The sequence below is a fragment of the Glycine max genome, chromosome 17 (genome assembly GCF_000004515.6).
Source record: "Glycine max cultivar Williams 82 chromosome 17, Glycine_max_v4.0, whole genome shotgun sequence".
NCBI lineage: Eukaryota > Viridiplantae > Streptophyta > Magnoliopsida > Fabales > Fabaceae > Glycine > Glycine max.
In genome coordinates, this window is record NC_038253.2 from 4,097,673 (window position 1) to 4,107,845 (window position 10,173).

Sequence of the window (10,173 nt, forward strand, 5' to 3'; positions counted from 1 at the left end):
AGAGAAGGTGTTCAAGTGGTGCAAAGGAGGAAGAGGAAAAGAGGATTAGAGGGTCGCCACGTTTAGCAATAACCAAACCCTCTCTACTCTTTTTTCTTCTCCTTCTCTTCGCTAGGGTTTTAGCTTCTTCCTCTTCACTTCGTTCTTTTTCGCCTCTACAATGAGCAACGACAAGGACACATTCAACGTCGCCGATCTCACTTCTGGTAATCCACTCACTTTCCTTTTCTCCATTTTTCTTTCTTTTATGTTTTGCTTCACGCGTTTGGGCTTTTATTGAGATTTTGATTCCTTGCTGAAGCTCTCAACGAGGACAATAGAGCAGACCTTGTCAATGCTCTTAAGGTTAGTATTTTCTTTATTCTTTCTCTGTGAAGTTGATATTGAGATTTGAATTTCTCAATTTTTACAAGTTCATTTTACTGTTTGCATTGTGTGTATTTTTTTTTCAATGTTTAATTGTGAGCAGAGCAAGATACAGAGTTTGGCTGGACAACACTCGGATATTCTAGAGTCTCTGTCGCCCAATGTCCGAAAGCGTGTTGAGGTTCTTAGAGAGATCCAGGTATAATAATCTGCAGCATTAACCTAGGTTTTTTGGATTTCTTGTTCCTGTTTGTTTGATGTTAATTATAGTTTTTTTTTTTTTTTTAAATCTGTTGGGATTAGTAGATTTGAAGTGTGGTTAGTTCTGGTTATTGTTTTGAATTGGTCGGGACTAGTAGATGTGAAGTGTTGTGTAGCCTTGCATGTAAGTTTTTATGTTGATTGGTGGCATATGCGTCAAGGTAGCATTTTTATGTTTTGTAACTTCCACCATGTCGTCGTGTGCTTGTTTTCAAGATTTTTTCCCCCCTAACCCTGCAGGGCCAACATGATGAATTAGAGGCTAAATTTTTTGAAGAGAGAGCAGCTCTCGAGGCCAAATACCAAAAATTGTATCAACCACTTTACACAAAGGTAAAGCTAGAAAGTTTCATTTTAATGTTATAAGCTCTATGTATGATGTGTAGCATAATTCAGTTTCATAATCTGCCTCTTTAACCATGCAATTTTCTTTTAATGGATTTTAGAATTTAAAGACAGTGATTATGAACTCTGCTGGGACCATGGATCTAATAATTAATATCTTTATTCTGACATTGTTATGATTGAATTCAGCGGTACGAAATAGTAAATGGTACTACGGAAGTTGAAGAAGGGGCAGTGAAAGAAACAGCACCTGATAATGAAGAGGATCAAGGTAATAATTACAAATACATGAATTTTGTCTATTAACAGTGTTTCAATTCAATAATACTTGATACAAGAATTTGCTCGTGTAGAGAAAGGAGTGCCTGCATTTTGGCTTACTGCTATGAAAAACAATGAAGTGTTGGCTGAGGAGGTTAGTCTGTTGGGTTCAATAGTTAATTTTAATTTTCTGGCATACATCTTGCAGCCAATTTTCATGTTTAGTAGTCTTATTGTTTCCTTATGAAACATAGATTTCAGAGCGTGACGAAGGTGCTCTTAAGTATCTCAAAGATATCAAGTGGAGCAGGATAGAAAACCCTAAAGGATTCAAGCTTGACTTTTTCTTTGATACCAACCCTTATTTTACCAATTCTGTCTTGACAAAAACATATCATATGATTGATGAGGATGAACCAATATTGGAGAAAGCAATTGGGTAAGCTTTATTATTGTTATTATGTTTTTTTTTTGCGGGAATTATTATTATTATTATTATAAGTGTTACCTTACCTGTTACCACCCTTGCTAGACTACTATCATGTCAGAAGGGTTGGCTTAGTCTTGAATAAAGATTGTTTGCTGATTTTTTAATTTCTTTTATTTCTTTCAGGACTGAAATTCAATGGCACCCAGGAAAATGTCTGACACAGAAGATTCTTAAGAAAAAACCTAAGAAGGGTTCGAAGAATGCTAAACCAATTACCAAAACTGAAAATTGTGAAAGCTTCTTCAATTTCTTCAACCCCCCGCAAGTTCCTGAAGATGATGAAGACATCGATGAAGATGTGGTATTGATATTGATTTTAGATAACAGAGTAGAAATAAAAATAAGTAATTTGTGATTTTTATACTGTTGTTATTTGCAGAACTACTTTTTTTTAGCTTTGATTAATTTTTTTAACAGGCTGAGGAACTTCAGAATCAGATGGAACAAGACTATGACATAGGGTGAGCTTAATTGCCATTTACCTGTGTTAGTTGTGGCATGTATTAAGTTTCCAACATGTTATACATTTCCTGCTTAAGTGTAATTGTTGACTTTTGTTGCAAACCATGCATCTTTGGTATTTTGTAATCTTGATGTTTGAATCTTAATGAATTGTCATACTTGTTTAGGTCCACAATAAGAGACAAGATTATTCCCCATGCTGTATCATGGTTTACTGGGGAGGCCATTCAGGGGGACGAGTTTGGAGATCTGGAGGACGATGAGGATGATGAAGATATTGAAGAGGACGATGATGAAGATGAAGAGGACGATGACGATGATGATGATGACGATGATGATGAGGAAGAGAGCAAGACCAAAAAGAAGGTGTAACAGTTAATTTCTTTAAAGTGCTAATACTCGTGGTTTGTTTTCTATTGAGGTTTGAATCTTAATGGATTTTCTCTTGTTTTTTTTTTGGGATCCCCTCTGTTGGTTTCAATTTATCTCTAATGTTGCTGCAGTCATCAGCACCTAAGGTATGAAGTTTTGATTTCATGATCTAAGTGTTGTATGCTACTACTGAAACACAAGATTTTTATGTTGTCATTTTTTCCCCCCTCCCCTCACTGGCCCTGAAATTTACAATGCCTGATTTTCATGTTTATTGTGTAAATCTTCAGAAGAGTGGAAGAGCACAACTTGGTGATGGCCAGCAGGGTGAGCGACCTCCAGAGTGCAAGCAGCAGTAGAAGTATTTATGCAGAATGTCATTTATGTAGTTGAGTTTTGTTGGTGTTCGAGAATGTCCTAATGTGAAAGTGGGTTTCATGTTGTTTTTTAATGTTTCTTAAATTGATTTTCCTCCCTATATCTTGGCAGTCCGAATTTGTTGCGAGTCCCTTCTCTTATTTTGCGCCTGGTAGAGAGAATGTGGTTATAGGTAGAGATGCTGTGATTTGTTTATGCTGGAATTTGTACTGCCATCAGTATACTTGATTATAGTTTGTGCGCCAACTAGTAATTTTTGCTGTTATAAGAACTTGATTATAGCTCGATCAACATTGTTTTAAGTATTGGAAGGAAGTCTATGTAAAGGTTACCGTAAGGTTCATGTTAGTGTTTATTATTGTTAACGCTACAAAACAATGACAGATTTTGACGCTTATTTTCTTTTCGTAATATGGAAACAAATTGGACGATTTCTTCTACAAATTTAAATGGACTACAATATTTATACACTTGGAACATGGTCATTGATCAAAATTTCAACTTTGATTATATGTATTTTATTTATTTATTTAATATCATTCTTTGTTTTTATTTTCTTCATCTTCATGTGTAATGGAAATATGTTTTTGTTTTATGTACAATGAAATTATGTTTCAGATGTTTTATTTTTTTCACCCAATGTGTGCAATAGAAACATTTTTTTTTTATTGGTAATAATAAAAGAAGATACCAAGCAATATTTAACATAATCATGTTTGTGTAGTCGACTAAATTAAATTCCTTTCATAACAAAAATACAATTTCATTGTAAGTGTTTAACAGAATCATGTTTGTGTGGCAAGGGTAGCTCTGGAAAGCCAACCTGCACTTATGGTAGTGCGAATAGTAACTCCCCTGGTAAAAAAAGTGGAGGCCCATTTTCAGGCAGGAAGTTGAAAAGGACGGCCCAGTAGAACACTACCGTAGTCTCCACAGGACAAACGCCTCCGTGGCGCTGTCCTCTCTCCCTCTGCTCCGTTCTCTGCTTGAACCCTCTCTGACTCTGAGCGGTGGAATGGAATGGAAAAAGGGAGGGAAATCAAACAAAACGCTCCTTAATAAAACCCTAAAAACAGAAAAGCAAACATTGTGACTTGTTTTTACTTCATGACATGTTGTCACATTCCATTTTCCTTCTTCAAAATTTGTTCTTCCTTTGAACCCCTCAAAGTCAAACCTGCTTCTATGGCGAGACTGCTTCGGAACACTTCCCTTCTCACACGCTCCCTATTCTTCCCTAAGGTTCCTACGCGCCTATCTTTCTTCGCTATCACAGGATTTTGTTTATGCACTGTGATCACTTATTTGTGATCATATTTTTGTCACCAAACACATGTTACAGTTCTCTCTTTTCTTCTTCTGTTTTATGCATTTTTCTCATTTGATGGATTCTATTGCACTTCTCTTTCATAATTTAGTTTTGTTATTTATTTATTTTTAAATTAATATATGTGGTGCTGGGAACCTAAGTCAGAGGAATATTTTTTCTTCTAACAAAAGAAAGGGGTAAAAAAAAGAGGCAACGGTCATTTTGTCGGTCATGGACATGGATATGCATATAACCATTTTCCCTCACGTTTTGCATCTTTTTCCTATGTTAGTTTCTGATACTGATGATATTGGTTCATGATCAGTTCTTGCTTTCATATGCAGGTCTTTAAACTAGGAATGATTGGCACTTCTCAGATTTTGAGCTTCTCATCTAAAGGTTTATTGCAGTTCTCGTGCTGTCCTCCCTTCCCTTTTAATTTATATTTAAATATTATGCACACTACTGAAGAAGAGATTATCACATGCTTTTGAAAATTTTAAAATATTAACTGTCATTACATGGGAAATGTTGAAACCAAGTCTACTCTATTGCGGTACTTGCTGTAATTTATATTGGAAAAAATTTATAATAATCATGAGGGGTTTCGCTTGGTTAGTCCAGTTAAGCTCATGGTGCATGGTGCTGGATAAGGCAATTTTTTAAGTTCTTAATAATTTGGACATCCGAGCTGATGTATTCATGTGACGTGTTGAACCAAACCATGGCAAAAATGTATACCTGTTTATTACATGATTTTTTGTGTATTTGAATAACAGTAAGCACAAATGAATTAGGAGTCTCTGTTTGTTAGTTGTGCAATGTTTATCTCATTTTCCCCTTTTGTTAGGCATCCTACTGTGACTAAGGTGCAAATGTACTATAGAATGGATGAGTAACTGGTGTTTGAGGAGGGTTGCATGAGAAGTAGCAGCACATGATGGGAAAATCAGCACGGGACAGCTGTGTAACCTTGTGGTCATGTGGCAAGGGAACCATTTAGCGGATTGATTAGATGGTTTAGTAGAAAAAGGAGGATTAAAAAGAGAGAAGAGGGGGAAGAGAGATGATGGAAAGAAGCAAGTTTGGAAAGATTGGGAGAGAATTAGGACTCAAGAATGGCATGGGTATTTGTATTTTCTTGTCTGGAGAGAGTTCATACCAGTTTCTGTTCACATCTATCTCTGCCATTGATGTCATACTGATATAACTATAAGTAGCAGATTTATAGTAAATAATGTAGTTTTTCAGATTATTCTGCTCTAGTTTCTTATCATCTCTGAAGTTTTGTTGAAGTTTGTACTTATTTGAACTTGACAACATTTTTCATTTCTACATACCTAAAGGTAGAAGGCGCTCTAAATCTGATGGAAGTGACTCAGGTGAAGAGAACATGTCTAAGAAAGAGTTGGCCCTTCAGCAAGCTCTTGATCAGATCACTTCCGCATTTGGAAAGGGATCCATCATGTGGCTTGGTCGTTCTGTCTCACCAAAAAATGTACCTGTTGTGTCTACTGGTTCTTTTGCTCTTGATGTAGCACTAGGAATTGGTGGTCTTCCAAAGGTATGCTTAGATCCTTGCATGAAGAGGTTTCTTGTGCATTTGTTTCATGTGAATAAACTCTTAACTTTTTTTAATACATCTAACTGTTTGATGGTGACAAATCTTTCTATTTTTCCCCAATTTGTGTCCATAGGGACGTGTTGTGGAAATATATGGTCCAGAGGCTTCTGGAAAAACAACTCTTGCTTTACATGTGATTGCAGAGGCACAAAAGCAAGGAGGTTATCTTCATATAATACTCTTACAATGATATTGTAATGGCTATTGCTTTTGGTTGTATTGGATTTAGGATTAGGATTCTAAATTCTGTAGATGTGACCATAACCTTGTCATGATTATGGCTGCCACAGACTCACAGATGATTTAATCTCCCTCTGTCACTGCTCTTTATGTTTTGGTAGTGGTAATACTGTGATTTTGTTTTCTTATGATTTCTTAGTGTCTAACTAAGTTTCTTAGAATACCCTTTGCGGCCAATATTTTTTTTGAAGTGGCAAATTTATGGTTTGATTCTATACCTGGTTATGTTCTGCTTTCACTTTTTTTTTGTTCTTTTAAAGAAGAAGGAAGAGGTGTACTCTGTCTGATTTAAATTCTAGAAAATACGTGTCTTGGGGGGTTGTGTTAATCTTTCAGATGTGTTTCTTCCATGAGTTCGACTTTAATTGTGATAATTTATTAGTTCTTTGATTTACTTGTTAAGGATCTTTGTTAAGAATTTTGCAGTTGGTTTATGCAGAGATTGATATGATTGTTTCGTACAGGCTATTGTGTCTTTGTCGATGCCGAGCATGCCCTTGATAAGACACTGGCAGAGTCTATTGGTGTGAATACAACGAACTTGCTTCTCTCCCAACCTGATTGTGGTGAACAAGCACTAAGTCTTGTGGATACCTTAATCCGTAGTGGTTCAGTTGATGTAGTTGTTGTTGACAGTGTAAGTATGAAGTCTTTTTCTTTTGTTTATGTTAATACTTTCCCTGGTTTCATTGTAACTCATTAATGATTATATTATAAGTGGTAACTCTACTAATGTCCTTATCTGTTATAGGATCCATTAAATCAGTGTATCAAGTGGCATATTTTCACCATCTAATAACATATTGTAGGAAAGTGATTTTAGCCAATCACTGTTGAATTAGGCCTAGTCATTGTAAACTACTCATCCAATAAAAGTTATTTATTGGTGTAAGAAGTATTTTAATTTAATTTGTGCATGTAGGTGGATCCCCATATCTAAATCTTGTTTTTAATGATCTTATCACCTGGAGATATTTCTGGCATCCTGTATTATGCAGAAACTAGTGTGCTTGATCATAATATAAGTTCAAGGGAGGATGAGAATATGAGATAAGGTAATGTGGAAACTGGAACGTTGTTCTGGAAAGGATGCATTCTTAAGCATGGACATAGGGTCGAAATTTAGAAGATCTTAACATAAAATTGTTATTATTTTTAAATTTTTACATTTTAACATTTTGTCCTCTTAAACTTTCTTTTGTAGACTTGTTGAGTTTGATTTGACTGTGAAAAGAATAAGAAAATTTTTAGTGTTCCACTTTGAACTTACTCTGTACTTCTCCCTTTTGTTTTTATTTTTTCTTTTATATGGTTTCTACTTTGTATTTCAAATCTTGTTTCATTAGTTTAAATATATGTCTATTAACTTTTGCAGTCTTTTCATGATAGGTGGCTGCTCTTGTTCCTAAAGGTGAGCTTGATGGTGAAATGGGTGATGCTCACATGGCAATGCAGGCTAGGTTGATGAGCCAGGCTCTTCGAAAATTGAGCCATGCCTTGTCACTTTCTCAAACTATATTAATTTTTATAAACCAGGTATTAGCTAAAGTTGTTAACTGCAATGTTGGCAATTTTACTTAGGTCAGATTATGAATATCATTCAATTTGAACCTACGCAAGTTAGTGTGTATAGGAAACTTTTGTTTGGGTTAGTCTGCCCTCTACTAATTTGATCCTTGGTCTATGACTATATTCTTGAGAGTAAAGTTCCACTACCATAAATCATATATTTATTAACCCCCCCCCAACTGCTGCTTTCCTCTGCTTAATGTGATTCAGTTCATGGTCTTTCTTTTTAATGTATGTTTGCATGCATGCAAAATTTAAGGTATAACTTTGAAAATATTTCAACAGCGCTAAACTTAAAAGATGGAATGGAATGCGTTGATGTACTTTTGCTTTCTGAATTGTTTGAAAATACTAATTATGTACTGGCCATGCATTGGCCAGACCTAGATTTGACGATGTCTTTTTGATATAATGTTTTTATCCTAAAGAATGTTAAATGACTTGGATAATGTTTTCGTTTACTGTTTGTATATTCTGTAAGAATTTATTATCTTTTCTGTGTGTATGTATCTATTTTATTTTGGGTGGAAATACTTTTATTCAAATTGCCCGAGGGGTGTGTCTTTATTAACAACAATTCTTTTGTATGTTTCTCCAGGTGAGGTCAAAGATTTCAACTTTTGGGGGATTTAGTGGGCCTACTGAAGTTACTTGTGGTGGGAATGCATTGAAATTCTATGCTTCAGTGCGGCTAAATATCAAGAGAATAGGGTTTGTCAAGAAGGGTGAAGAGGTATTCATAATTCTTTTTTCTGTCATGCTTCCTTCTATAGTATTCACATCCCTTTTCAAATGTTTTTTTTTTTTTCAAAAAAGCAAATATGCAAACTTAGTTTGATGGAATCGGTAATGTTCTGTTCTGAAGTAGGCTTTCTTTTTTAATCTATGTTCCAACTTTCAAGTTGCTTCATTTGGTTGATACGCTTTGGACAGAGTGTTGTGGATGTCGAGCATTTGAACTCTGATATTCTTTAGGTAGCTAAACAAATAAGTAAGGAGTAAGAACTATAACCTCAAATAAACTTATTGCAATCTTGATAATTTACTAGCAGTTCTGACCCATTCATTATTAAAAAAGGAGAATATAAATTAAATGTAGTTGCTTGTTTGTTTATTGTTCAAATTCTTTAGTCTTTTATAATCAATGTATTCTGTATCCTGCAGTAAAGTAGCTGTTGGTGCTTAGTATGGAGTATAAATTGTAAAAGAGAAAATATATTAGCATTAGTCATTTGAGACCAATCTTGTAAATTTTTTTGGGGGAAGGCCTTTGTCATCAATTCAGTTCTTTTGGAAAAACTGGTTGCTTGACACGTGGTTTGATTGTGAAAGAAATTGTCCATTGTAAAATACTAAATGCGTTGAGTATCTTTACTTTTTAGTTCTTTAACCATCCATGCAGTCCCTACCTTTGGATTGTGGATATCTATTAGTAGTTAAGCAAACCATTTTGTTTGTTCATTGGATTATTGATCTAATGATGTCCTGTATAGAAGCTAGAGCTTTTCACTCTCTATCTTGGATACAACTTTTTTCTTCTTGCACGTAATGTTTTATACATTATCATTGCTTGTGCAATAATTTGGGTATTTTAAGATTGCATTGAATTCATTAAGTCTAATTTCTGGTACGAATATCCTTTTTGGATTTTTAGATTTTAGGAAGTCAGGTTCTTGTCAAGGTTGTGAAGAACAAGCTTGCCCCTCCATTTAAAACTGCCGAGTTTGAGCTTCAATTTGGCAAAGGTATATGTAAAGAAACAGAGATTATAGACTTGAGCGTAAATCACAAACTCATCTCAAAGGCTGGTGCCATGTTTTACTATAACGAACATAGTTTCCGTGGTAAGGATGCCCTAAAGAATTTTCTGGCCGAGAATCGAAGTGCATTAGAAGAACTTGAAATGAAGCTCAGGGAGAAGCTTCTTAATGCTGAGACAGAAAAGATGCAAGAGTCGGATGTAATTAATGGATATGTTACCGAAGAAATTGCAACAGTTGATTCTACTAATGACAATGTTACAGAAAAAATTGCAACAGTTGATTCTACTGATGAAGAAGCTGCAGCTATTGTTGAAGCATGATTTTGTGGATGAACATAAATTATGGATCTCCCTATTTTCCCTGCCTCAATCTGGACCCTGTGATTCATATATGTCGTAGTTTGATGAATTGGCCCTAAAATGGTCCATTCAAACGAAGGTCTTAAGAAGCAATTCATGGCCGAATGCTTCTAGTTTGGAATATCATTCTTGCTTGCGGTCAAATGATTAAGTCATTATACTACCTGTAAATTGAAATTTTCGGTCATTTTATATAGGCCTAGTCGTATGGCACATGTAAATTGAGAATGAAATGGACCAACTGCATAGGAAGCTAGGTACTAGGTACTCGAGTGTTGAGTCATGGCCAACCAATTATTTGTAAGGATTATGTTATGCAATTTGTAGAATGATGCATACGTTTCTCATAAATCAATTTGTGTATTGTGTTTTAA

General features: G+C 35.1%; 2 protein-coding genes across 2 annotated transcripts; both read left to right on the forward strand.

Annotated features, from left to right (window-relative positions):
• Positions 1-3,351, forward strand: LOC100818687 (nucleosome assembly protein 1;2). Its single transcript, NM_001354290.1, has 12 exons — positions 1-206; positions 302-345; positions 470-565; positions 868-960; positions 1,162-1,243; positions 1,326-1,387; positions 1,488-1,672; positions 1,847-2,024; positions 2,141-2,184; positions 2,353-2,551; positions 2,689-2,703; positions 2,848-3,351. Exons 1-12 carry the CDS (start codon positions 161-163, stop codon positions 2,914-2,916), a joined length of 1,113 nt encoding a protein of 370 aa, NP_001341219.1. The 5' UTR covers positions 1-160; the 3' UTR covers positions 2,917-3,351.
• A 453-nt stretch (positions 3,352-3,804) lies between these two features.
• Positions 3,805-10,173, forward strand: LOC100781271 (DNA repair protein recA homolog 3, mitochondrial). The gene is made up of 8 exons (XM_003549185.5): positions 3,805-4,177; positions 4,589-4,643; positions 5,591-5,808; positions 5,942-6,029; positions 6,573-6,745; positions 7,498-7,644; positions 8,276-8,410; positions 9,332-10,173. The coding sequence occupies exons 1-8, from the start codon at positions 4,043-4,045 to the stop codon at positions 9,758-9,760; spliced, it is 1,380 nt and encodes a 459-aa protein (XP_003549233.1). The 5' UTR covers positions 3,805-4,042; the 3' UTR covers positions 9,761-10,173.

Excerpts from the sequence above, each read along its gene's own strand:
- LOC100781271 (XM_003549185.5), top strand. The coding sequence starts at position 4,043 with ATGACATGTTGTCACATTCCATTTTCCTTCTTCAAAATTTGTTCTTCC. Across the intron at positions 4,178-4,588 it reads GCTCCCTATTCTTCCCTAAG|GTCTTTAAACTAGGAATGAT; the intron begins GTTCCTACGCGC and ends TTTCATATGCAG. Across the intron at positions 7,645-8,275 it reads TATTAATTTTTATAAACCAG|GTGAGGTCAAAGATTTCAAC; the intron begins GTATTAGCTAAA and ends ATGTTTCTCCAG.
- LOC100818687 (NM_001354290.1), top strand. The coding sequence starts at position 161 with ATGAGCAACGACAAGGACACATTCAACGTCGCCGATCTCACTTCTG. Across the intron at positions 346-469 it reads ACCTTGTCAATGCTCTTAAG|AGCAAGATACAGAGTTTGGC; the intron begins GTTAGTATTTTC and ends AATTGTGAGCAG. Across the intron at positions 2,185-2,352 it reads GAACAAGACTATGACATAGG|GTCCACAATAAGAGACAAGA; the intron begins GTGAGCTTAATT and ends ATACTTGTTTAG.